This window comes from Varanus komodoensis, unplaced genomic scaffold (genome assembly GCF_004798865.1).
Source record: "Varanus komodoensis strain SLA01 unplaced genomic scaffold, ASM479886v1 scaffold30, whole genome shotgun sequence".
Classification (NCBI taxonomy): domain Eukaryota; kingdom Metazoa; phylum Chordata; class Lepidosauria; order Squamata; family Varanidae; genus Varanus; species Varanus komodoensis.
This window is the reverse complement of record NW_025335762.1, coordinates 9936843-9962685: the sequence shown is the minus strand read 5'-3', so window position 1 is coordinate 9962685 and position 25843 is coordinate 9936843. Positions and strand designations below refer to the sequence as shown.

General features: G+C 46.2%; 1 protein-coding gene across 9 annotated transcripts in view; it reads right to left on the bottom strand.

The window, feature by feature from the left end:
* The window catches only part of CAMK2B (calcium/calmodulin dependent protein kinase II beta), a 204059-nt gene extending 179245 nt beyond the window's left edge, over positions 1–24814 (bottom strand). For all 9 annotated transcript variants that reach the window (XM_044437287.1, XM_044437296.1, XM_044437289.1 and 6 more), the window contains exon 1: positions 24671–24814. In XM_044437287.1, the coding sequence (XP_044293222.1) occupies positions 24671–24735 (65 nt within the window). In that variant the 5' untranslated portion in view covers positions 24736–24814. The remainder of the gene's footprint in view (positions 1–24670) is intronic.
* Between the last annotated feature and the right edge of the window lie 1029 nt (positions 24815–25843).

Below are 25843 nucleotides of genomic sequence, written 5' to 3'. Positions count from 1 at the left end.
ATTTTTTTATTTATTTATTTTTCAATTTATATCCTGCCTTTTTCCTCAAAGGACTCAAGGCAGCTTACATCATTCTCCTCGTCCATCTTATCCCCACAACAACCCTTTGAGGTAGGTTGGGCTGAGAGTCTGTGACTGGCCCAAAGTCTCCCAGTTGGCTCCATGGCCGAGTGGGGACTAGAACCCAGATCGTCTGAGTTCCAGTCCCAGGCTCTTAACCACTACACCGAGTCAATAGCCAAAAGGGCATGGCTCCAAAACTCGGTCTGAAGTTGGCCCGCTCAGTTTTCCAGGGCAAGTGTGGCAGTGTGCACAGGCATCCGCACGCTGGTCCTCTCCCAAACAAAAGCAGCACAATGGTTGCCTGTCCATGGCAGGCAAGCAACTTTCACAGTGGACACAGTTCCAAACAGGCACCTCCAGTGCCATCGTGCAAAAGCGAAAACAGAAAAAGAAATAAGAGGAAGAATCCAAAAATAGACTATGATAGGAGGAGGGATTGTAAGAGGAGTCGTTGTTGTTGATTTTTAAAGAGTGTAATGAGGGATAGAGCAGGGTTTTCCAGGAAAGATCGAGAACAGAGCAAACGGGAGAACAAGAGATAGAAAGAGGTCAATAGAAAGATAGAAGAAAGAGTCAATACTAACACTGGGAGATCCCTTGGGGAAAGACCTGAGGGACCCACAACAGTGTCTGGAAAAGAACTGGGGGAAATGGCGGGAGCTCCTCCTACATATACTGGGGAGGAGGGGAGGGGCTTCCACTGGAACAAGTCTACCTTGGAAAATCTTCCCAAGAATAGACCCCGCACAGATTCGGAACCCATGTGTGTGATGCCCAGAGACCAGGAAGAAGAACCATTAATTCTGCTCTACAATTACAGGTAAAAGAAAATTCAGTATCTGCAAAATTTGTAAGAGGATACCTGCCGAATAGCTGTCAAGAACTATGTAAAAACATTCTTTTACTTAACTCAGCTAAAATCTAGCTGATGCACATTTTGGGGAAGGGAAAATGAAAAGATAGTTTACTTTAATCATGTGTGAACCTTCACTGTGGTGTCCAATTAATAAGTAATTTATGGAACAAGTTGTGGAACAAGTGTTAAGACTGCTGCATTAGCCACGGAAGACAGGAAATCCTTCCATTTTACATTTTGTTGTGTGTTGCTTTCTGGCAGCTGAATCAGCCTAACCTTGTGCTTTAGTTTTTGCCATTGCATTCTAATAATAAAGTACACACAGCCTCTGCCTGCCAAGTAATCAGACATGCCCTGCTGCCCTTGGATTCCTGGATGGTAAAGGCTCTCCCAGAACAGCTGCTTTTTGCTCTTATCATTTCAATAGCCACTTTCTCTTGAACTGGTTAGTATCTTTTCATCCCAACTCGATTGGCTGAGCTCTGCCTTTTCCCTTGAACCAAGATAGCCTATTGCTGGATTGCCCATCCAATGTCCAGCTCCTCATAGCTTGATGTTTCAAATAAAATAAAGAGTGGCTAACACTTAAACAATTCAGCAAATACAGACTCAAAATACACCAATAAACAAAAACAAAACAGCAGCGGATACAAAACTATCCACAAGAGGGGTTCTAGGAGGGAAACAGCAAAAGCCAACAATAATTGGTAGGCAGCTCTACCAAAAGCTTCCTTTAAAGGCTTCGTTTCACTAGGCAGCGGAAAAGACACATGGCTTCATCACTTGTGGCTGCCCTGTCAATCTTGAGTGATGAACTATTTTGAATAAAATGAACCCATTTAAAGAAGAGCAACATAGTAAAGAGCAATCCAGCATTTTATAACGCTCCCATCACAAGACAAGCCAAGACAGTGTCACTGCATGTCTCTACAAAGAGGCAACCTCTACTTTCAGTTGTAGGCTGAATATATAAACCTGCCTTTAGCCATCTCAGATTATTTGGTTCAGCTAGCTAGACCAATATTGCTTACTCTGACTGGCTCCTTCCTACAGAGTCTCATGCAGAAATCTCTCTCATCATGTGCAGCATGATGCTCTCCTTAACTAAAGCTGCCAGAGACTGGATCAGGGATCTTTTGCAAATGACATCAGCTTCTGGTGAGCTATAATCTGTTAGGCTCTCTGAAAATCACCCAATGTTTTCATTAGTGCCACTAAACCAGAAGTAAGGGACCTAACAGAATTTGGTGCTCAACAGCATCTGGAAGGCCACAGTCTCACTCCTTTAGAGAACGCCAAGCATCCCAAGATGATACCCTAGACAATTCAGCAGCCAAATGATATCCTGATAAACAGTGTGGTGGAGGAGAGCCAGTGTGGCATAGTGGTTAAGAGCATTGGACTGGGACTCAGGTGATCTGGGTTCTAGTCCCTGCTCAGCCATGGAGCCAACTGGGTGACTTTGGGCCAGTCACAGACTCTCAGCCCAGCCTACCTCACAGGGTGGTTGTTGTGGGGATAAGATGGAGGAGGAGAATGATGCAAGCTGCCTTGAGCCCTTTGTAGGAAACAGGCAGGATATAAATCCAAAAATAGATAAAAATAAACAAACACCACATATCAGTTTTAAGGGGGAGATGCAGGGTGGCGATGAATTTCTAGCCCTTAAGGTTATAAAACATACCTGAATATGAGTTGGCAATTTTTGGTGACATCTGAGAAATGCAGTAATTGAGGGAGGAGAGTTAGACACAAAGCGGAACAGTCCGTGGCAGGACAGCACTGTGTTGATCCCTTGTGGCTGTTTCTCCCTCTCCACGGCTTGCAGCAGCAAAACAGAAAAGAAGCAAACTTTTGCAGACCTCCGTAATTCGCACAGGTTGCATAATTTGTTTGTCCACCACAGAGAATGTTGGCCTGTAGCCCTGCTCATAAACCCTGTAAAGAAGTTTGAAGGGACTTTTAAGATGCAGGCATTATATGCCTACTTGCTGTGTCTAACTCCATGAAACGAAAATTGGGGTGCAACACTCTGAATTCATTCAAGATCATCATCACTCCTAAGGATGTGGAAGAATTCACATTATTTCCCTATACAGCTTCCATATCCCCAAAACAGCTTCTTATTCCATCAGCCTCACAGACCCAGTCCTCGATAAACATTATTTTCATAAAATCATAGAAGAGTTGGAAGGGGCCATGAAGGCCATCGAGTCCAACCCCCTGCTGTTGCAGGACACCAATTTACACCATCCCACTCAGATGGCTGTCCAGTTTCACCTTGAATGTCCCTAGTGAGGTGGAGCCCACAACCTCTCTAGGCAACAGATCCCACTGCTGTATTGCTCTTGACGGTGAGGAAACTTTTCCTGCTATCTAGCCGGAACCTAGATTGTCACAACTTGAGCTGATTATTCTGGTATCAATGAGAAAAGATCTTGACCTCATGGTAGACAAAACCAAGTTAGATGAACCAGTGATCTACCTCAGTAAAAGGCAGCTTTTTACTATTCTTAGGGCTCAAATTAAACCCAGCTGAGTGGCTGAATAACCTGCAGAACTTATCCACCATCTGAAATCCTGACCAGAAATTTGAAGTCAACTGTTCTACTAGGATATCTGGGAGGCCCTGCATGAGAAATCCATATGGTATCCAGTCCCCCCTATCACAGGAGATTGTATCTTCCTACCCACCCAACTTGCTCTTCCTGCTTTTATGAACTAACAGGCAGCTGGGGAGGATAGTGGCAATAAGCCAGCATCCCCCAGCTTTGAACTTATTGCTGGGATATAAGAAATCCCTCCCTTGAAAATTATGCAGAATGAGAGCAGCTGTCTCCCCCTCAGCTAAGGCTTCTCCTTCACAAGTGCATGAAGAAGTCATGATCTTGTGTTTGACATCACAGCCTGTTTCCATGGAAACAATAGGTGTCCTGGATTGATAACAGGGATAATTAGTGCAGGGCAGGATCAAGAAACAAAGCGGCCATAAGCAAGAGAATGAGGGGAGAAAAGAGGAGAAGAAAGAGGACCCAGAGTGTGGATTAAAATGCCAAGATGACAAGTAGGAGGGGGTCCTTTGGATGCCACATTCTCCTGGTGTTTGAAACTAGCTGCAATCTAGGCATTGTAACTCGACTTCACAGCAACCTCAGCATGAGAGCTTTGCCAGAGGTCAAAGAAGAGGGAAACACTGCAGAGAGAACACTGCCAGTTGTGCCAGAACTTCTGCCAAAAAAAGTTCCTAGAGTGCAGAACAAAGAAAAAAGGGAGAATAAAACAAAAACCTGCAATCTTAGTCCATCTTGTTCCTTGGTTTCTGTCTGGATGAGTCATGGTCTTTCTATTCGGAGAAAAAACATTTCCCTCGAGGCAATGCAGTATCCACAAACCACAGCGAAACAGTGTGGCCAGGCCTGTAACCCTGCTCAGCCCTGGGTTCTGACCACCAGGCCGGTCTCTGGCTGCATCACAAATGATTCCACTGCTGATTCTTCAGCTAAAACTGTCAAAGTGGATCCACTGAGGTTATGAAGACCGTGAGACGTACAATTTGTGGTTTGCTATCCTGTAGTAAATACACTTGCGTACGGAAAGTGCTTGGGTTTTCTGTCCATGTCATAAAACTCACGACATAAAGAGAATGTATTGTGGGTGGAGGGGTGATATTGAGAAAATCTTGAAGAAGGGCGTCAGAAGCTTACAATGAAAGAAACCACAGAGCCTGTGGGAGTGGCAAAGCTAGAGAACGGACAGCACAACACTATTTTACAATATAGGCGAATCATGGTGCATACTCCACCTGCAATGGCCTTGGGTATAGGAGAGACTCCAGATCAAACTCTTACTCATCCACAAAGTTCACTGGCAACATATATCCACAGCAGTTCCTTAGGTTAACCTATATCACAGAGTTCTTTGCACAGACCTGCACTAAATGGAGCATGAATTCAAAGCCCCGAGAACCAAGCAATAGAAACAACAATATTTTTCCGTATTCACAGCTACAAGATCAGACCCATTTTTCCTTGCCCTAATTTAGTATTCTAGGGGACATCATACTCTGAACATTTTACAGATAGTTAATAGAGGCTAAACTAGTTTCTATCCTTGCCTAGAAAAGTGTGTTCCAAAACTTTTGAAAGAAGAAATGGAAATACTTGTTTTTTCATTGTTTTTCCTTTTCAAACAGCAAGTTGCTCAACACTAAACTATCTTGTAGGCTTGCTTAACTACTGATACAAAATGTGATCAAATGTGATTATTTTTAAAATATATTAGTCCTGGCATTAACACACACAGACAAAGGCCATTCGTGTTTGTAGAGGAAAAAATATGAGGAAAATACTTCATGAAACAAATATTTTTCCATGTTGATGAGACAGCCAGTGTGCTGTGGTCATGAGTGTTGGAATGGACATCTTGTAGCTCATCCATGACTTTGGGCCAGTTACTCACTCTCAGCCTAAGTTACTTCACAGGGTTCTTCTGAGAATACAATTGGACTTGCGTAACCCACTTTGGGTTCCTTGCAAGGGGAAAATAGTGAGATAAAATGCATCATCATATTTTCATTTCTTTCCGATCCACTAATGTTTCAATTGTTTTTCATACCAAGTGAAAGGGGAAAAAAATAAAATCATTTTTCCGCATCATGGCTACAGATTTCATGTGTTCGTCTCTCCACACCCCAATTTTTACAATACTAATCAAAGTCACTGAGATGGCCCTTCTGAGTTCTGCGATCAGTGAGGAAAAGCCTTCTCCAAGGAAGGACGTTACTTTGACTCTGTAGCATCTTTCCCTTAACTGTACCCAAGGAAATAAGGCCAGGATTCTGTTGCACTGCATTTCTAACAACCAATTATAAATACATTTTCTTAAAAATAAGTCCTACCAATTGCACTAAAAGTGACTCCACAACTCGGTCTTCATCTGGATGAAAGTGCCAGGAAGTGCATGTTAAAACTGACAAGGCCTGTAAATATGTGCAGGTTTTATTCTCCCTCTCAAGTCACACTAATGTATGAAAGCCACTCAGATTGACACCTTACAGAGAGCCAAATGATACCCAGTAGCCGTATCTTCAAGCTCTGCAACCAACTGCCAACTACTTGGTTTGTAGCCCAGACCACAGCAGTAGTTCAAGTCTGTAGCATCTGCTTTGGGCATGCAAGAACACCATGTTATGCAACCAAACTTAAGTTGCCTCCACCCCCTTATTGCTCTACAAGGCCTGTGCCATGTAATTTTTAACGGTTCTTCACTGCCTGGATAATATTGTGACACCACCCAGATCAGCTTAGAGGTCCATGAAGTCTGATAAAATTAGGTGGTCAGTTAGGTTGAGAGAGAGTGAGGGCCCAAAGGCATTCCAAGAGCTTCATGGATCTGCAGAGATTGGAACCTGCGTCTCCTGGGTCCTAGTCCAACCTTCTAACCACTAGGCAACACCCAAGTTACTAGAAACCTGCCCTCTCCTACGTGGCCACCTGCAAAAAGAGAGCTGTGCTGTCTGATTTGTAACCCCACATAGCAGTGCATGATCCTGATAGTGTGGCACTGTATCTAGACTGCATCTACACACAAAACTTGGGTGAAATCCAGCAAAGTTCCAAAATCCAAGTTATTGCCAAACTTTAAACCCAACATTTACTTTTGTAAGTAAAATATACTCTAAAATATTGTTTGACTAGTTTCCAGGATGGCTCAGATTCCAAGCACCAAGAGAAAAGCATTTCCTATGACCCTCTCAGACAATCTTAAGGGACTATAGGATTGCTATCTCCAGCTAAAATATACTGGTATTTTTCATCTATCTTGCATTTGGCTGGAGGACTACTGGAATGTGGACCCCAAAAACTTAACTAAAATGGAACTGGGTCCTCAAGATGAAAGAGCTTCTGAGCCCCTCGTCTGTGCTATTTCCACCAAGGAAGAGTCTCCTCCTTAACCAAATTCAGCATGTGGCATACCTTTATTCATCTGTTCATAGATCCCTGTAATTTTTTTCTCCTGTTAACTCTAGATGCTTCAAATTGTTAATACATTTTAAAGCACATAAAGCAAGACAGAAAACAATCAGACGGAAAAGGTACTCCACTAAGATTAAATTCAAGTGATTAGATGAAATAAAGTATTCATAACAAAAAGCAGAAATACTGCTGAAATTCTATACCACAGAATTCAGCACTGAAATGAATATATCAGCACTTTTGCCAACATAATCTTATTTAACAAATGCTATCAAAATGCTTATTATGACAGGGTGGGCAGGAGAGGGGGGGAATATACTGCAATAAATGGAAACAAGGATGCATATTTGGGTGTTTTTCATAAGGATGCATTTCACACACCCTACTGCTGAGGCCAGGCTACCCCATGTTAAGATTGCAGGGACCAGAATGTTTCTCCCTTTTATTCCCCCGCTATGTTGTTTTACTTTTCTTCATAGTAATGAAAAGCAGCCATTCGCCAACCTGGAGAAATTAAAAGGATGCAGACTAGAGACTTCACTGATAAAGGATGAAATCTGTCCATTGATCTAATGATCTCACTATTTAGGGCAGGTTTTATCCCTACCCCACACCAGCTGTGTCCCAAATTGCAGAATGTTTTCATCTTCCCACAGAACATAACTGGGCCACTGAGGGCAAAGCCAGCCTAAATAGCCCCATTCTGGTTCTGGTTCTTAGGCATTCTAGACTGACGGCATCTTGGAAATTGGTTTCACAAACATTGCATTTGGCATGTCTCTTCACTCTTCTCCATTCAGATGAAGTAAGCTGTATAGTATTGATTTAAAAGTCTGCTCCCCACCTTAAAATGAACACAGCATTTGAATTCTGATGAGGAAAGCCTAGCTTGAATAGTTAATTCCAGATATCTAGCCTTGGAGACTACTGCAGTAAATGCCAAGTGGGCTGCCTTGAATGCAGAATTCATCTCAGTGTATAGCAGCAACAGCTTACCCTGCAAAACCTCAACGCACCATCCTAGATTGTTTAAAATCCAGTGTGTAGTTATGAAACCATCTTCTAGATTCAAGTATCTTCCCTGTCTTTTTCTCTGTAAATCTGCATTCTTCTCTCTAAATATGTGGGCCAAAATCAATCTTCTTTAACTACCTTGGACATTTAGAATAACTTTGCTTGCAGAAAAGGTGATTTTAGAGTTGTTTGTTCATGTTTCAAGAGTAAACAACACAAACAAGAGTCCTCTTTGTAAATGTAGAAGGTTATGAGGAGAAGAAGATTTTTTCCAGGACGAGCAGAGTATTAAATCCTGTTCAAAAAGCTCCAGTTTCAATACTTGTTAGGATAACTTGGGCAGACATGCCAACTGCCGAAGGAATTGGGAGATACCCATTTCCAGGGGAGAGTGTCATTTTGCTCAAAGAGAGGCAAAGGAAATCCAAAGGGAGGAGATTAAGAGAGGAGCCATCTGCCATAGTGCTGGCACAGTACAGCATTAGAGGAAGGCTGGAACCTGCCAGCAGGTCCAACTGGCATTGCTGCAAGGGCACTACACCAAAGAAGGGTGGGCAAAAAATGGGCTGCCTGTCCAAATTGGAAATCTAAACATGGGTTTCTGCAAATTAGGGTTACAGCTCCTGGGCACAAGGTTTCCAGGCCACTAAGAAAGCAGTGGGCAAGCAGTGTGCCAGCTCAGCCTGAAGAAGCTCAAATCCAGAGACTCTGATATTGGAACTCATATAAATTATGCAGGACTAAAGGAAAGGATTTGATTCAACCGAAGAAGAGGGGGCCCTTTTAAAAAAGCAAGAGTTTTGCAACTGGACAAGGATTGAGGAGGCCTGGATTCACATCCCCACTCTCAAGCTCAACCTTGGCCTAGTACCTTCCTCTAGACACAACCCACATCACATGTTGCTGTGATCATGAGAGAGAGGCAGAGCCATGTACATGGAACTCCTTGGTGATATTAAAATGTCAAAAAACGTTTCTTATTCCATTGAGGCAACATGCTTTGGGGCTGTCATTGTTGGGAAAATTTGGATAAATCCTGGCAGAAAAACGTTGCTTATATATGCCTTTGTGTTATAAAACCAAACCTGCACTCTTTCTCAAAAGCACCAGCTTTCCAAGCCAAGCCACTATTTAATATTACTGTTGCCTTAAGAAATTGGTTCTTCTCCCCTCTAACTGTAAGCCAGAGCAGACAGGCCATTCAGCCCAATACACAATCACTGCTACAACAATCCAATACACAATACACAATTATAAAGTTGCTGCATAGTCCCTGCAGGAATTCAAAGTTTACCATGAGGTATTTAGTTAGCTAGCCCAGAGTACTTCCTGCACTATAGCCAATCAGAAAGGTGCGGATCCATTACTCAGGGTCTGAGTCTTCATGATAATGGAATGCAACAGATGAGCTTATGAGTTCATGAATAGTCTCTCAATAGCTGGAAAGTTCTGACTTAAACTAAATCTTCAAGTCTATAACTCCAAAAATACATACAAAAAGCAGGTCTGTTTTTCTAGAATTTATTTTTAACAGTAAGATCCTATGCCATATTCAGTGGGACTCACTCCTGGGTAAGCACGAATAGGGCAGCAGCCTTAAACACGGTTTAAGGTGCATCTCCAAGATCTGGTAAAACAGATTCAACATCCCTTCTCATGCAAACTGGCAAATTCATATTACAAGTTCTGTGTACAGAACTAAGCAGCAATTAATTTTTATTTAAAGAGTGTACATTTGGGCACAATATTACATTCTTTCATTCCAAACTATTTAATCCTAAATAATCTTTACCCACCCCCTCTGCAGGCACATATGCATAAGAGCATGTGCTCTCTCTCTCACACACACTCACAGACCTATCTTTATTTTAATGGTTTAAATTTAACAATGTACTAAATTCACAGGAGATGGGAAAATGCTACTTGTTAGATGTACCCATGGCAATTTCTACTGCACCAGGTTTAGAGGCAGATACATGTAAAAGGTTTCCATACCAGTACAATGGCCCCAGAAAGAGCTACTTTTCTACCATGGAAACCCCTCCAATCCTTTCACAGGCCTTCCTTCCCCTGCAGAGGATCTCCAAGGATGTAACAGACAGTGAACAAATTATGCTGTTTCGCATCCCTTATAAAACTTGTGATCACACCTTAGACTCTGTATGACTTAATATTAATAAAATATAATAAACCTTTAAAAATGAAGTAATATTCCTTTCCAACCCCAGAATCGCTTTTGCAAGACTCAAGTCTAGACCAAAAGCTGAATTAAGAGTTTAATAGGTGGGCACAGGAGCTCCCTCTTCCTTTTCATCCACAAATTTCTCCTCTGCTCAGTTGGGGTTGCAGTCTTTGGTCAAAATGGGTGCCTGGAAGCATCCCAGGATCCTCCATATAGGAGTGACAAACTGCTCATAGCATTGAACCCAGGCAGAAGTAGGGTGGAGAAGTCATGTCAGAGAGAGAGAAGCAAGTGGCTGGCCCTACTCTGCTCATGGCACAAGAAGCTGCCTTACACCAGGTCAGACTATTGGTCCATCTAGTGCAGTATTGTCCTGTCCGACTGGCATCTCGAGGATGAACTGCCAGCTCTAAGCCTTTCCTTTCACCTGCTACCCAAACCTTTTAAGTGGTGATGCAACGGACTGAACATAGGACCTTCTACATGTAAAGCAGGTGCACTACCGGCAAGCGGGGGTCTTTCCTTAAAGCCCGATTTATATGCACAAAAAGCTAGTATATTTTTGTTAAAAAAAACACATGTGTGGTGCATCCTAGACATGTTTACTCAGACATCAGTCCCACTTAATCAGAGTGCACAGGACTCTAATCTTAATCTCACTGCAATTTCAAAACACTGTGAATGGCATATTCCTTAAAAATGGTTTTGTTAATTATCCCCACTCTTAAAAATAGGGGCAAAGGTGAGATTCTTTAAGCATCAGCTTCCATCTGTTCATGTATTAAGATAGAAATTGGCACATTTTCCCATTTTTCTTCTGTCTTCCGCCTCTTTCTTTTTTGCAATACTCCCTTCTAAGCAGACCATTCTAGTCTCACAGAGAGGCATCTCCCCCCACCCCCCACCCCACAGTACTTTGTCAATCAGATTCCTCAGTTTTGAAAGATCACTCATTTGTACATCTTCCTTCAGGTGTTATGACAACCACTAAATGCACCATTCCCAGGAAATGTATATTGCTGGTTTCAGAAAACCATCCTCGAGTTTGCAGTAAAGTCCTTCACTTCAGTACAACCAGCCATGATATATGGGCAGTTGGTTTGAACAGTGCTTGTAAGTTGTGCTCACGGCTCTTCGCCAGCTTAACAGGCCTTTCCAAGCCCAATGTAAGAAAAGAAAAAGACCACTCAGGGAGGCACAGATTCCTTCAGCCTTATTCACTTCAGTGTTCACCCTTATTATTAATTATACCAGCCCAGGAAATTAATTACACACCCACCCGGGCACAGACAGCATAGCACTGGAGTTATGCCCCACACATTTGCAGGGCAGATGGTGTACCAAGTTCTTTGGTACGCCATCAAAGCCTGGGCATCGACTGCCATTGGCTGAGCTGCTTTGCGTTTCAAAACAACATTCCTTTTGCAATGCTATAATACAGCTATTATTCTTAAGAGACAATTCCCAGACAGCTGGAAAGGGAAGATGCTGCTGAACAGTACCTCCGAAGGTTTTTCTTAAACCTCTAAAAACAGCTGTTCTAAAAACCACCACTTGAAAGTCTGCGGTTAATCTATGGAACTGCATCAGCTGGACATGGTAAAAAGGCCCGCAGTTACCGGCCTTACCAGCCATGTGAATCTTTGTGCATCAGGTATCGCACCCAAATGTCCCTGTGCATTAATCCAAAGCAGAGCTGGCTCACAGTCCAAGTTCCAGCCCTCTAAGCAACCCGATACTTAGGAAGCTGCCTTAGACCAGGTGACTTGGCTTATTTTTCCAGCCCAGTATTGCTCATGAGTAGTTCTCCAGGATCACAGGCCCTTTTCCTGTTTCTTTCCCCTGAGCTGCTCTCTGAACCTTTTTAAATGCAGACGACGCCAAGGACTGTCCTTTCTACAGGAAGAACATGTACATACTCCTGAGCTACGAAGCCTCCCCAGCAGGACCTGGCCTTATAAAGTTTTAATAAAGGTGTGGTAAACATTTTGCTCACAGGTTCACTTACAAAGAAAAGAAGCAAGTCTACACATGTTATTTCATACACATTTGATTGCACCGCTTTCTCACACACACACTGGAAATACAAATCCAGGGTGTGTATACTTGCACATGGACCTCATGCTAGCCAAATGCCTGTGCTCTGTGTCTAGAAAGCCTTTGCTGCTGCTGCGTGATGACAACTTTATTATGGAACATGACCATTCATGAATTGTTCAAATATTGATTGATTGATTGATTGATTGCATTTATATACCACCCCAATAGCCCAGAGGGCTCTCTGGGTGGTTTGCAAACTGGAAATGGTCCCCAAGCCAATTCCTGGAATACAGAATGGCCCCTAAATAGGAGGTGTGCAGAGCAAAGATGAAGAGCTGGTAGCTTGCGGGGGTCCGATCAAAAGTACCAGTCAATTATCTAGAGCAGTGGTTTTCACCCACTAGTCCGTGGACCAGGAAATCTCCGTGGGAGATTTCCGGCCAGTCCATGGTGGGGAGGGTGCATCCCACTAATGCTGGACGGGTGTGGGGGCTGGCTGTGCTCCACCACCTCTTCCTCAGTTGGCACTGTGTTCGCAGGGGTGTGCTGGTACCACTGGGGGGAGGGCAGGGAGGGGAGAGACGGTTCTGCGGGAGCTGGCTAGAGTCACGTTGTGCCAATGTTGGCATTTTGTTCTTTTGTTGGCATTTATAGTTGCTCAGTTTCTAGTTGTTTTGGAGCATTTTCTCTCTTTTTAATTGTGTTTGGAAATTAATACACAGAATACTGTATTATGTGCATGGTGCTTTTTGTTTCTGCCTCAGCGGTTCCCGAGGTGGTTTTCCTGTTTTCACCAGTCCCCAGCTGCGGAAAGGTTGAAAACCACTGATCTAGACCATGCTACTTCAGGCACATGTAAAAAAGGCAGGGGATCAGTTTGTGGAGATGGAAAAATGAGCAATTTCCAGACTTCACACTTAACTCTGTTATTAAGTTCTGAGCTATCACGAAATCCTTCTTTGGTTTAGAAGAATGCATCATGAACTCTAAATTCTCAGAAGTTTAAAACAAACAGCACTGGAGTCACAAACAGACCTTCTAGTGATGCTGTTCCCTTTTCTTTCTTTCTTTCTTTCTTTCTTTCTTTCTTTCTTTCTTTTTTTTTGGGGGGGGGTCACAGTTGAAAAGATCTGCTATATTTCCGTTTCTTGGTAGAATAAAAATAGGGCCTTGAAGGCAGAATTAAGTTTTGGGGCAGGTTCTTACAGAAGAATTTCTTGAGATATTCTAGGCTCCAGAAAATTTAAGCTTAAAAATGGTACCCTTGAGAACAAAGCCAAAGCAGATAGACAACCAAGAAGCTAGCACGAGTCTGATGTAATGGGCTCTAATTGACTGGCTCAGGGTGGGGTGGGGTGGGGTGGGGAGCAGCTCTGGAAGGCACATTACAGTTTCCAGACTGTCTTCAAGGGTAGCCCCCTGCAGAACACAATACAGTGTTCTAGATACCTAGAACATGAATAACTCAGGCCAAACCCTTTTTGTTCTGAGTTTTTTTCAGATAGGTGCTGTATTGAAATTGTATTGTATATACAAGGAGACTGGTGGTTAAACACAGACACACACTCCCAAGAGAAGCTACTACTGTTACTTTTCATTAGCTTCCTTGGAAGTTTATCACAAAGTGGGGTATAAATGCTTTAATAAATGCAATATAATTAGGAGGTCCTGGACATCACATGTGGCTAATTAGTAGAAAAGATGCATCAGGTTACAATAACTTTGGGACTATAATAGTATCTTTTGCCTGCTGTCCCCTGTACTTTTCATAATCTGAAGTAATAAGAGCTCAAGCCAGTTTAGAAGGACCCAGACTAATTCCAGGAACAATTCCATCTCCAAGATTTGTGTTGGCTATTAATTTGGAATATATCAATAACTACTATGTATAGTGACTGACAATAGAGATACTTGTGTCTGTCAAATAAATACCATGTGTCTGGTTATGTAACCTCTGAATCTCTCTTGCCTTCTCAAATATTTAGATGAACTATTTCCTAAGTTTGTTTTATTTGTTTTCTGCCCTTCACCCCTTTTAGTTTATTAGGTCATAGTAACTGTGTGTCTTTTTTCATCAGTGTGTACTGCAGGAGGATCAGGGGAAGAGTGTAAACCATTTTAATTATGTTAGAGAAAGCAAGATTCAATAACAATTAAAACAATAACTTAACATTTCAATAAACAACAACAACCCTAACAAAAGCACAATAAAACAGCTAACGCACAACAGTAAAACAGCAGGAAGAACAAAAATACATCATCCATTAAAAGCCTGAGATAAAAAGAAGCTTGTCTTGGTACCCTGGACTTAAGCACCTTACATAGAAAAGGAGAATTGCTCAGACAGGCATGTCATCACAACCAGGGTCATATTTTCAGCAACCTTATGCCTGGCTATCTCTCCTGCCTCCTTCACAGGCCTTCCTTTAAACTTCCCCCCACTCCAAAGACTCTTGGAACAGCATTCACTTGAACTTGTGCTCTGCATCTTCTCCATATCCCTGCAGCTCTCATAACCCTAGATTGGCTGTAGCATTGCCAATATTCCACCATTCCTTGTATGTTTTATTATTTTTTTTTCAATTTATATCCTGCCTTTTTTCCTACAAAGGGCTCAAGGCAGCTTACATCACTCTCCTCCTCCATCTTATCCCCACAACAACGACCCTGTGAGGTAGGTTGGGCTGAGAGTCTGTGACTGGCCCAAAGTCACCCAGCTGGCTCCATGGCCGAGCGGGGACTCGAACCCAGGTCGTCTGAGTCCCAGTCCCATGCTGTTAACCACTACACCACACTGGCTCACAGTGTTGCACCTTACTTTTTAGAAATGCATAGTTTGATTATGTATTTGATTTATATCCCACCTTCCCTCGAACGAACTCAAGGCAGCCCACACTGTTCTCCCACGCCCCTCCATTTCGGTAGGCTTGGGTGAGAGTGACTGACTGACCACCAAGACCGTCGCGGATGTGCCCACACCTCAGCCAGCATTCCATCCACCAAGAGCCAACTTTCTTGCAAACAGGTCACACTCTGCAATGGTCAATAGGAGGGGAACCACGGGGGAGCACACGCTGCAGAGACATAGAGCTGTCAAGAGCTAGGTAATTTTAAACTCTGGAGTTCAGGCTTGGGGTGGAGGTGGCTTTAGACAGTAATGTGTACTACTCCACTTAACCATGTAGTAAGCCAGCCCTCCTGTATTTGAGGGCCCTTCCTTCTACTAAGCAGGACCCTCCTCATTTTCCCCATAGTACTAACCCAACTGGCTACTGTGACAAATAATATGCCAAAGGCAAGGTTTTGAAGAGAGATTGGAAGAAAGGGAGTGAGGCGGCACCGTATGCATGCTGAGACACTGCGGGACCGTCATGCTTCAAAACTTCCAAGGGCCCAGGTGTGCAATCTGATATTGCCTTAAATACACAGTGAATGAAAGTTTCCAGTCCCTCAGAGTCAAACCTTACTTCAGTAGATCTCTGTAATCTCCATATTTCCTAATTCTGGGCATGTTTTCTTTCCCTGGTTGCCTTCTCTCTCCCACCCCACTCTCTCTGTATGTATATATGATATACTCTAATTCCAGGCATCACTCTTAGGACAGCCAAATTTAATGCATCCATCACCATGTTTATATATGGAGGAGGGAGATGTACTATACATATTTGAAAATATGCCATTAGGTAGCTTGCATAACATCGCATACAAAGAGATAAATAACTCTCCACTCTAGAAGAGAGAAAGGGGTGCCAAGAATTCATTATATTTTCCCCCCCACCACCAGACGTACTCAGGCTAAACTGGAAGATAACATACCAGAGTAGGAACAGCTCATGTCACTCACTTTTTCCTACAGGATATAGTCTTGAAATGTGTCTACCAGAACGCTACTCCAATTGTTTTCAGGGGAACGTGCCCACCTGGGCTCCTGCCCACGGCCCTGGCAGCACCATTTGGCCGTGCCTGTCTGAGTTTTCCAAGGCAACTGTCTAAGGCAGGGGTCCTCAAACTTTTTCACCAGGGGGCCAGTGCCAAGCTGCCAGTGCCGGCGGTGCACACGGGCCAGTGCAGGGACGGGGGGGGTGCATGCGGGGGGGCGTGCTGAGGTGGGGGCGGGGCACGCGGGGAGGCGAGGCGAGGCGGGGTGGGCATGTGCCGCAAGGTGAGCGCACGAGGCAGTGGCTTGCTCGCTTGGAGATCGTTTTCTCTGAGTGAGCAAACTGCTGCCTCCCCACGTGTGGGGCAAGGTGGGCGGCAGCGGGTCCAAATGGGCCGGATAAAGGGACATGGCGGGCCGGATCCGGCCCCTGGGCTGTAGTTTGCAGACCCATGGTCTAAGGAGACACAGCCTGAGCTTTAGCTCCAAAAGCAGTTACTTATTTTTGGTTTAGGATATTTTTCAACAAGCCTCTCCTTTGCTTTCGTTGCCATTTGAAGGCACTGGGGCAGAATACTCAACCACCAAGACAAGTGGAAGCTTTTCTAAGCTGGGCTTTACACTGGGCCTTCCAATCGTAGAGAAGTCTCAGGATGCCTAACGACGTGGCCTTCCAGACTACGAGGGTACTGCTGGCCAAGTGTTGCTCAGTTCTCCTGGGAAACTGCCCCCCTTTCTTTCCTTTAATCTACACATACGGTTTTCGGTGGCTTTTTAACTACATGCAGATTAATTGTGCTGCAGTTAATGGGCACTGTAAGGGCCAATGTAGTGCAAACAGTTGAATCCTTCAAAGTAGAGGACTTGGGTTTCTTTGTCCTAAAATGCCTACTGTAACTAGATTTGAGGATTTGGTTGCTCATTGTCTTACTGCTAGATTTACAGGTAACTTCTTATTTTTATTGGCTGGAACAGATTATTTTGTTGGCATATCACCCCGTTAAATGCGTCTGCTTGGCTTCAGGGGAGAAGGGTTTTTGTTGTTGCTGCTGCTGCAACTGAGGCCAAGGCAGAATGCTTCCACAATGTTGCACCAGTAACTTTTGGTTTGTTGTTGCTGTTTTGCCTCCCCATGAATCGAGTGCCTGCAACAATCAGTTGCTGTGTGTTAAATCGTTTCCCTCTTATTAGTTCCTCTTGTATTTTGACACTCTGTATCTTTCTTGTGTTTTAGTTCATTATCAGTGCAAAGCCTGGTTGGGCTACTGAGCAATAAATGAAACCCAGAATTTTGACTTCTAGATGACAATGCTGAAAATATCCACCAATCCAGGATTTCAGCACAGCTCCAATAACACCATTAAATTCCCTCCAATCTTCCTCTTCTGTTTAACTCCAGAATACAGTGACAATTACAGATTCAAATTCCATCCTGGCTGGCTGTTGATAATAGATAGTCACAATACCGAGTGCAAGAAACTGCATAGTAAGGGCAGAATTCAGCCTTACCCTGAGCACTTTGAGTGCCATCGATCTCCTCAGAACAGTTAAGCAAATGCTTTCATTGCCACCAACCGAAATCAATGGACTTCAAAAGAGTCTATAACTCTATCGGCATCAAACATCGTATTTAATATATCAACACAAGTCATTTTCAGCAAGAAGCTGAACAGGACCCTGCTTTGCTCCTTTGCTCACAACAATGAATGGAGCTGCTTGTGCTGTCACAACTGCAAAAATCAGTTGCATGGGGTCGGTAATGCACCCTTCTAAGGAATCGGGGCCTCTGCAGAGGCCTGCCCTCTTCCACTCACACTTTTCTCAATGCTGGAGTAACAGAATTAGGTTTAAAAGTCCCAGTCAGAATTGGCCTATCTTTGAGCACCTTTCGCATTCCCAAATCCCACAAAAAGGAAAAATAATGTACAAACACAGGGACGTGATTCCAGTAAAAGAGCAAGTCAATGTACTGAAGGGTCAGAACCAGACTTGGACAGAAGGGCTCTGATTTCCCAGAAGTGGTCCTTTCAAAGCTTCGTATTTGAGAGCCAGTGTGATGAAATGGTTAGAGCAGCCTTCCCCAACCGATATATCAGGGCTACAACTCTCAGCATCAGCTAGGCTGGGAAAGACGAGGTGAGAGCATCAAACTCTCTAGGAAAGACCAAGCTGCAAATTACTCAGCCATGTGAAGCCTTTTTGGTGACCTGGAGCCCCTGGTCTCTCTCAGACTAGCTTACCTCACAGGACTGGTATGCATATAAAATGGGAGAACCATTTATCCTGCCTTAAGCTCTTTAGCGGAAAAGTAGGTATAAGTATCAAACTATATGAAAACCCTCCTCTGGGGTTCCTGCCAAAGAAAATTAGGTGGGTGGCCACAGGAACCTTAGTCATGGCACCCCACTTATGGAAACAACTCCTCAAAGAGGTTCATTTGGCACCTGATTTATTATCTCTTTGGTTCCCTTTTCCCCCCAGGCATTTTAGAGACCCTGTTCTAGATTATTGTTGTTTTACTGATTCTTGTACTGTTTCTTGCATTGTATTTTATTGCATTACATTTCATTTTATATTTTTAAAGGTATCTGAAATGTTCTGAGCCATTTTAGTTTTTTAACTGTTTGTAATCCTCCTAAAGAACATGAGCTATTGAACAGTTTAGAAATGCCATAAATGAATGGAAATACTTCTTTGCACAGATAAAAGGTACACAGAGCATAGCTGTGGAATTGGCATGCATGAGACAGAGCGATGGCTACCAATTTGGATGGCTTAAAAGAAAGGATTTAACACATTCCGAGAGAAGGCTATCAATGGCTCCTGGTCCTGGGGGTTATATGCCACTTCAAGATCATAAGCAGTATGTCCATGTCACCAGTTACTGGGGACTTGAGCAGGAAGCTGCTGCTACATTTTTATCCTGTATTCTGTGGGCAGCCGGCTGGCCACTGTGTGGACAGAAAGCTAGATTAGCTGGGCCCTTAGTCTAATCCAGCAGGGCTCTTGTATTCTTATGCTTGACTAGGACTTGGGAGACCCCTATAGCACCCTGGTTCTCAGTGGAGAATAAAAAGTTTGCAGACACACTCAGTATCTCCACTACAGAAGAGGTAGGACAGATACTTATGCCTGAAATGATATTTTCAAGAAGGGATTCAGGGGATTGCATCATTGCTGTTTTGCTCAAAGTGAAGTACTCAAACTTATCAACAAATTGTAAACTAATACACCACTAGGCCCAGAACACAAGTGTGAAACTGCTGATCATCTGACAAGATAGGCCCCTCTCTGACAGAAATGGACAACACCAATCTTTAAAGGGGGATTCAGAAAATCATAGGCTAATTAACTTAACATCTGTTCTGAGTAAATGGGTTGAAAACATTATTAAAGATAAAATTAGTAAGCAGACAGAAGGACAAACTCTGCTGAAATAAATCAACATGGCTTCCGCAAAGGTAAATCCTGCTTCACAAAACTTTCAGGGTTCTCAGTGTAAAAGAGTCTCAAATATGAACACAGGCGACCCAGTATTTTGCTTGCTTGGACTTCCAAAGTCCCTTATCACAGACACCTGAGCAAACTTAACAGTCATGGAACAAAAGAAGAGGTTCTCTTACGAATCAGCAACTTGTCAAAGAAGAAAAAGCAGAGAATAAATGCAGAGAATTCCCTCAATGGAGGAATGTAAGGAGTGGGATCCTACAGGAATCTGAATTAGGATTGGTGCTTTTCAACTTGTTCATAGATAATCTGGAACTAGGAGTGACTGAGATGGCCATGTTTGCAAGTGACACCACAGCATTTAGGGTGGTCAGAACAGAGTGGGAGAATGAAGACCCCCGAAAGGTTGTCTCCAAAATAGGTAAACGGACATCAAAATGGCAATTGTGTTTCAATGTAAGCAAACATAAAGTGAGGTACACTGAGGCAAAAAATCCTAACTTCACATATATGCTGATGAGATCTAAGCTTGCAAGTCCGTACATCATACATGTTTTACATAATTGGGAAAGGAATGCCGCAGTTGGAATATTCTGCCCAGCTGTAGACACTGAACTTAAAAATTGATATTGTAGTGTTGAAAACCATGCAGGAAAAGGCAATTCACAATATCAAGAGAAACTGTCCTAGGAGGAAAGGTTAGAAGCGTTACACTTTGAGGAATGGCAAGTGAGGAAGACATGGCAGAGGAGCACAGACGTGGAGAAAGCAAAGAAAGGTGCCAACCAAAGGGTCATTTCATGAAGCTGACTGGTGGAAGATTCCGGCCAGGTAAAAGGAAGGGCTTCTTTATAGTTAAACGATGGAATTCACTGCCACAAAACTGGCCACCAATTTGGGTGAATTTAAAAGGGCCAAATGTATGGAGAAGGCGGCTAGGAATGGTTGCTGGTCCAGTATCAGAGATAGAATATCTAGGTATACCGGATGATGAGAACACGACTGGGCATGTGTTGTCTCACTCATGTCCTACTTGCAGATTTTCCATGACAGCTGGTTGGCCACTATGCAAACTGGACTAGGTGGAACTTTGCTCTGATCCAGCATGGCTCTTCTTACATGCTTATCTTTACGGATCTGACAAATGCTGCTTAGGGACAGACCCACCGCTAGACAAAGTGAAGCAGGTGCTTCAGGCAACAGATGGCAGGAGGGTAGGGAATAGCAACCAGTCAGTACAGGGCACAGCTGGAAGGGCCACACAGCCAGCTCGGTGCCTCGGAAGGCAGCCTGCCGCTCTGCGGAAAAGCTTATCCTATGATCGGTGTCACAATACATTCAATTGTTAGTCTGATGAGCTGCTGTACTTGGAATGGACTGAGGTGGGGAAACTTTTTGATCATCTCTTCAGGCAGCAAGATGTCTTGGGCCAGGCCTACTCTCGGTCCAAATCACTCGCCCATCACAGTCCCCCTACCCACCCCTGTCTAGAAAATGCAAAGAAACTTTTAATGTTGGGTAAAGGAATGTCTTTTTGGATAAAAGCACAGAACTATAGGGAAATTCACTCAGTGACAGATGCAGCCAGCAGCAGCAGCAGCATAATGGCAAACTAAAAGAAAAAGAAAAGAAAAACATACCTGGCTTTGAATCAAAGATAATTATAGAAAAATAATCAAGGAGAGTCTGATTTAAGGGAGTAGGGAAGAGAGGAAACTGCTCGATCAGCAATGCTATTGCAAGGAGGAAGCGGGTAGCATGTATTAAATGAAGTGGCTCCAGGCCATGGTAGTTTATGCCACAACAGATCTATTAATTTACAAGGTTGCATGGCTCTTTTTGGGTTTGCTAGATCAGACAAACACAGCTAGCCCTCTCCAGCTGCTAGCAGAACAAAAGTGCTGATGGGAGTGAATATTGGAATACTGAGGGTTATTTCATGGATCCTCAACTGAATCCAGTTATCAAGTATATGACCTAGTTATCCTTATAAGATTTATAATATATAAATCTGAAACTCTTGCTGGTCCTACTGACATTATGAAATAGCTCAGCAATTCAGAGAAGAGTGTTTATACATAGGCGAAATCCATAAGTGGGGCATATATCCTGCCAAGAGGATCCTACCCCCTAAAGGCCCCTAAATCATTGGTATTTCCAAAATCTTCTCAAGTGTAAGGTACAAGACATCAATTAAAATGAGGAAGGGAAAGAAACTGCATCATAAAGGGGGCATTAAGAGAGAGGAAGATCTAGTGTATTCAGGGTCATAATGCTTCCCCGCAATCTCTTGGGAGAACAGCTGCCCATCCGCTTTTGGGAACCTCTCTGATGCACAGTTGCAAAATTAGATGTTCAGGCTCCTATGTGCCAGTGCTTGAGTTTCTGCCCTGCAGCTCAGACTCACTAAACATGGGACTTCTTTCTGCCAGAGTCCAATTTGAGAAGGCTGCCTATAGATATGCAGTCAGAAAAGGGCACTTTGCATAAACTGAGCAACACTCTCGCCTTCATGGTTACTTTACCTATTTACTTTGTTTATGAATTACCCAATAGCCAAAGCTTCAGATATCCCAGGACTGAACCCTGCCATTAACAAAGGTACAGGGTAAAAAATAAACAAGAATCTTGTAGCACCTGACAGACCAAAAAACTTATTAATACTATCTCTAAAATAAATGCCTTTTATTGATTAATGTATACTGGTACCTTAGGCCTATGATTAGCAACCACCCAGAAAAATATCACAGCCTAGTCTGTGCTTTTATCCATTAATCTGCATTCTTTGTGGTCATTGCATTAAAAAGCCTTACCTGCCAGCTTCTGCAAACCAAACTAAGGTGTAGGCACTGCTTCAGTTCAAAAGTTAGACCAGGCATGCCTGAGCAGGTTGCTCCATACATTATACAGCTACAGGCCTGTGTTCATCAGCTTGAGCACTGGAGTATCCCATGCTCTGTACTTTGTATTGTAGAAAAATGAAAACTAACAGGAACAGCATGAGATTAAAGAACTATAGCTCAGGAAGAGAACACCTGTTTTGCATGCAGGAGGTCACAAGCTAAATCTCCAGCACCTACAGGATGGGCTAGAAAAACTCCTGCCTGGAACCTGACAGAGCTGCCAATCAGTATAACACAAGGTTTGACAATGTTCCTAATAAAACTACGCATGCTGTGGAGGCAATGGACAGAGACATCTTTTGTCTCCTCTGATAATACCAGAAACTCAGGTCAGGTGAAGCTGATCAAGAAGAGATTCAGAGCAAACAAGAGGGAGAGCTCCTCCACATCGTACTTAACGCATTTATGGAAATTGCCGGCACATGTGGCGAGGGCTACTCGGTGAGTAGCCACCTTTAAAGGGCAATCAGGCGTATTTATGGAAGATGCAGCTACTCGGAGTGATAGCTTGATGCAACCTCCAAATTTAAAAACTGTGTGCTTCCGAGTACCAGTTGCTGGGAAACAGTAACTGCTGCCCCGCATCCAGGATCTGCTCACGGCAGCACGTTCATTCCAAGGCCAGCCCATTGCAGCCTGGTGTCTTGAGCGTGCCACACGGGCCACGGAGCTGCTCAGCAGCAAGACACAAAGAAGAAAGGTAAACAACTCTGCTCTGGGACTGTGCAGAAAGGTCACAGAGAGAGAGAGAGTGCACTTAGAGTTCCTGGCCACCAGCCAGATCACTAGGTAAATGCTCACGACACCTAGCAAAGGCTGCCTAGATTTGTCTCATGCCCATTAGCACTGATGCCACCAATAAAGGGCTCAATTATTAGGAATGAAGGTTCGGTCCAGATGGTTTCAATAGCCAGTCTCCACTCTCAGTGAGCCACTACTCCTCCATCCCACACAAACCTGGAGAATGCCCCTGAGCATGAGCAGAGTCCCCCACCATGGAGCAACTATTGCCAAATCTCACACGTCAGGGGCAGGGACGGGGAGAAAAAGGAGAGCAGGGCTTCCAAGGAGGTTTGTGCTTCAGCACCTCTCCCAATGAGAGAGAAAAAAGCGAGCTTTGCAGCAACGGGGCAGCGGGTTCACCCCCTCCCGGCGTTACGCAATGGCCCGTTCCCAGGCGCTCCCCGGCTCTAGGAACCGGGAAATAAGCCGGCCCCCGCCAGCGCGCTCCTCTCCTCTCCTCTCCTGGCAGGACGCGGGCTGCCCGTCACCCGCTTCACCTACCTCACCCTCCACCAATTACTCAGATGCCGCCCCTCCCAGCAGCTTCCTCGCCAGGCAGACACGCTGCCAGCCGCCCCCGCTGCACGGCGTGCAGCCCAGCAACCTGCTCGCGAGCCTCCCGCCCCCGGCGCAGCCCACGCACGCGGCGCCCGCGGCGAGTGCGCAAGGCGGGCGGGCGCGCTCGCTCGCTCGCCGCGGAGCCCCGCTCGGGCTGGAGCCGCGGCGCCGGTGCTCCCTCGCCCGCAGCGCCAGCGGCACGGGCCGGGCCACAGCAGTCCTCGTCCCCCCGTCCCTCCCGGGCCATGTGCTTCCCCTGCAGGCCCGCGAGCCAGGCGAGCGCCCTCCCGATCCCGGGGCAGGGCAAGCGGCTGGGCTGCCGCCGCCGCCACTGCAGTGAGGAGACTGGGACCGGCCGCGGCAGCGCCCCTCCAGCTGCCGCCGCCGCAGCCGCAGCCTGCCCCCTTCTCTCGGGCGCCCGAAAATAAATCTCCACCGGGAGCGAGCAAGTTGGTGTCGCTGCTCCAGGCACGGCGAGAAAAAGGCGCTCCGGCGGCGGAGTGAGGGGCAAGCCGCCGCGGGGGGTGGCGGCGACGGCTGGGCAAGGAGGGCGCTTGGCTGGGCCAGAAACGGGGGGCTTCGCCCGCGCGGAGCAAGCGGCAGCGTCGGGCGAGCCGCGCGCGCCCTGGCCTGCCCGCTCCCACGTTATCGCCGTCCATGGCTCCGCAAGGTGCGTCATGTCTGCGCTGCGCTGCGGGCGAGCCTCTCTCCGGGAGCCCCGTCCTCCTCGGGCGCCCCCGCGCCGGCCCATGGAGCCACGTCCGTGGGACGGGGAGGCTGCTGCGCCCGCCCGGGCACCAGCTGGGCCTCCTCCCCGCGCGGCTCTCCGAGAAGCAGCGGCCGGTCCGCAGGCCCGGCGCAGCCCCCGCTCGGGGCCAGGCTGGGGCGGCCCCGCTCCGGGCGCAGGGCGCGGTCCCCGCGCTGCCCGCGCCCCTCTCTGGTCCCGCGCTAGGCGCGGCGCCGGCTCCTTACTTGCCAATTTCCTCGTACAGCTGGTACTCGTCGGTGAAGCGGGTGCAGGTCACAGTCGTGGCCATCGCGGCTGCAGCGCTGCTCCGCAATGAGCCGCCCGGGCTCCGCTCCGCTTCGGCTCGGGCTGGCAGCGGGAAGGAGGGGCGGGCGGGCGAGCTGGCGGGCGGGGGAGGGGGCGAGGCGAGGCAGGCAGGCAGGCAGGCGAGGCTCGGCTCGGCTCGGGGGCGAGCGAGCGAGCGAGCGAGAGCGCAGCGAGCGACGCCCAGCAGCCCGCTACGGAACGCGGCCCCTGCAGCGCGAGCGAGCGGCGATCCCGGCGCTGGGCAGAGCCCGGGAGAGTTGCCAGGGGAGGGGCGCCGCCGCCGGCAGCAGCTTCGCGGGAGGGCGATCCACCCCAGCGCGCACCCGCCGCCTCCGGACCACCTCGCCGCGGGCAGAGGCGCCTCTCCACCCTCGCCTCGCCTCGCCTCGCCGGCAGCGCGCCCCTCGCCTTCGGCGCCGGTGCGGAAGTGCGGAGTCCTGGACGGATCACGCCGCCCCCTCCTCAGCAGGCGGGTCGGAGGCCGGGCTCGCTTCCCGCGGGGCTCCCGGCCCTGTCCAGCGCAGGGGCACCTGCCCGCGGCGGCTCCGCATGCGGTGGAGGCGCGCCCGAGCGCACGTGCGCCTCGCGCTCCGCCGCCTCAGAACCAGCCCCTTTCCTCGACAGAGCGCGGCCGGGCCTCCTCCTCCTCCAGCCCGTGCGTCCGGCTCGGCTCCTTTGCTCGGCATCCCCATCGCCCTGGGAATCGCCCGCGAGGGCTGCGCCTTACGGGGACTGGCGCCCGGAGTATCTGGAGAGCGCCAGCGGGGCAACGGCACGCAACACGTCCCAAGCCCACCCTGTAGCTCGCTTAGTTCTAACCTGTCTTGCAGGGTTGTTGTTAAGATTGAAAAGTGGGGCAGGGAGGGAACGAAGTATGGTATCTTGAGCTACTTCGAGGAAAGGCATAATAAAAGTGAATGAGCAATCCTGGTTTTATGAACTGTTGTAAACTGCCCAGAAAGTGTCCATTTGGAGGCAATATGGAAATTAATACTCTACACCTATTTCCACTGTTCTGTGCTTACATGGAGAGCCCTACTGAGATGCAGAGCCACACTGAATTTAACAGGTTTCCTGCTTCAAAGTAACTA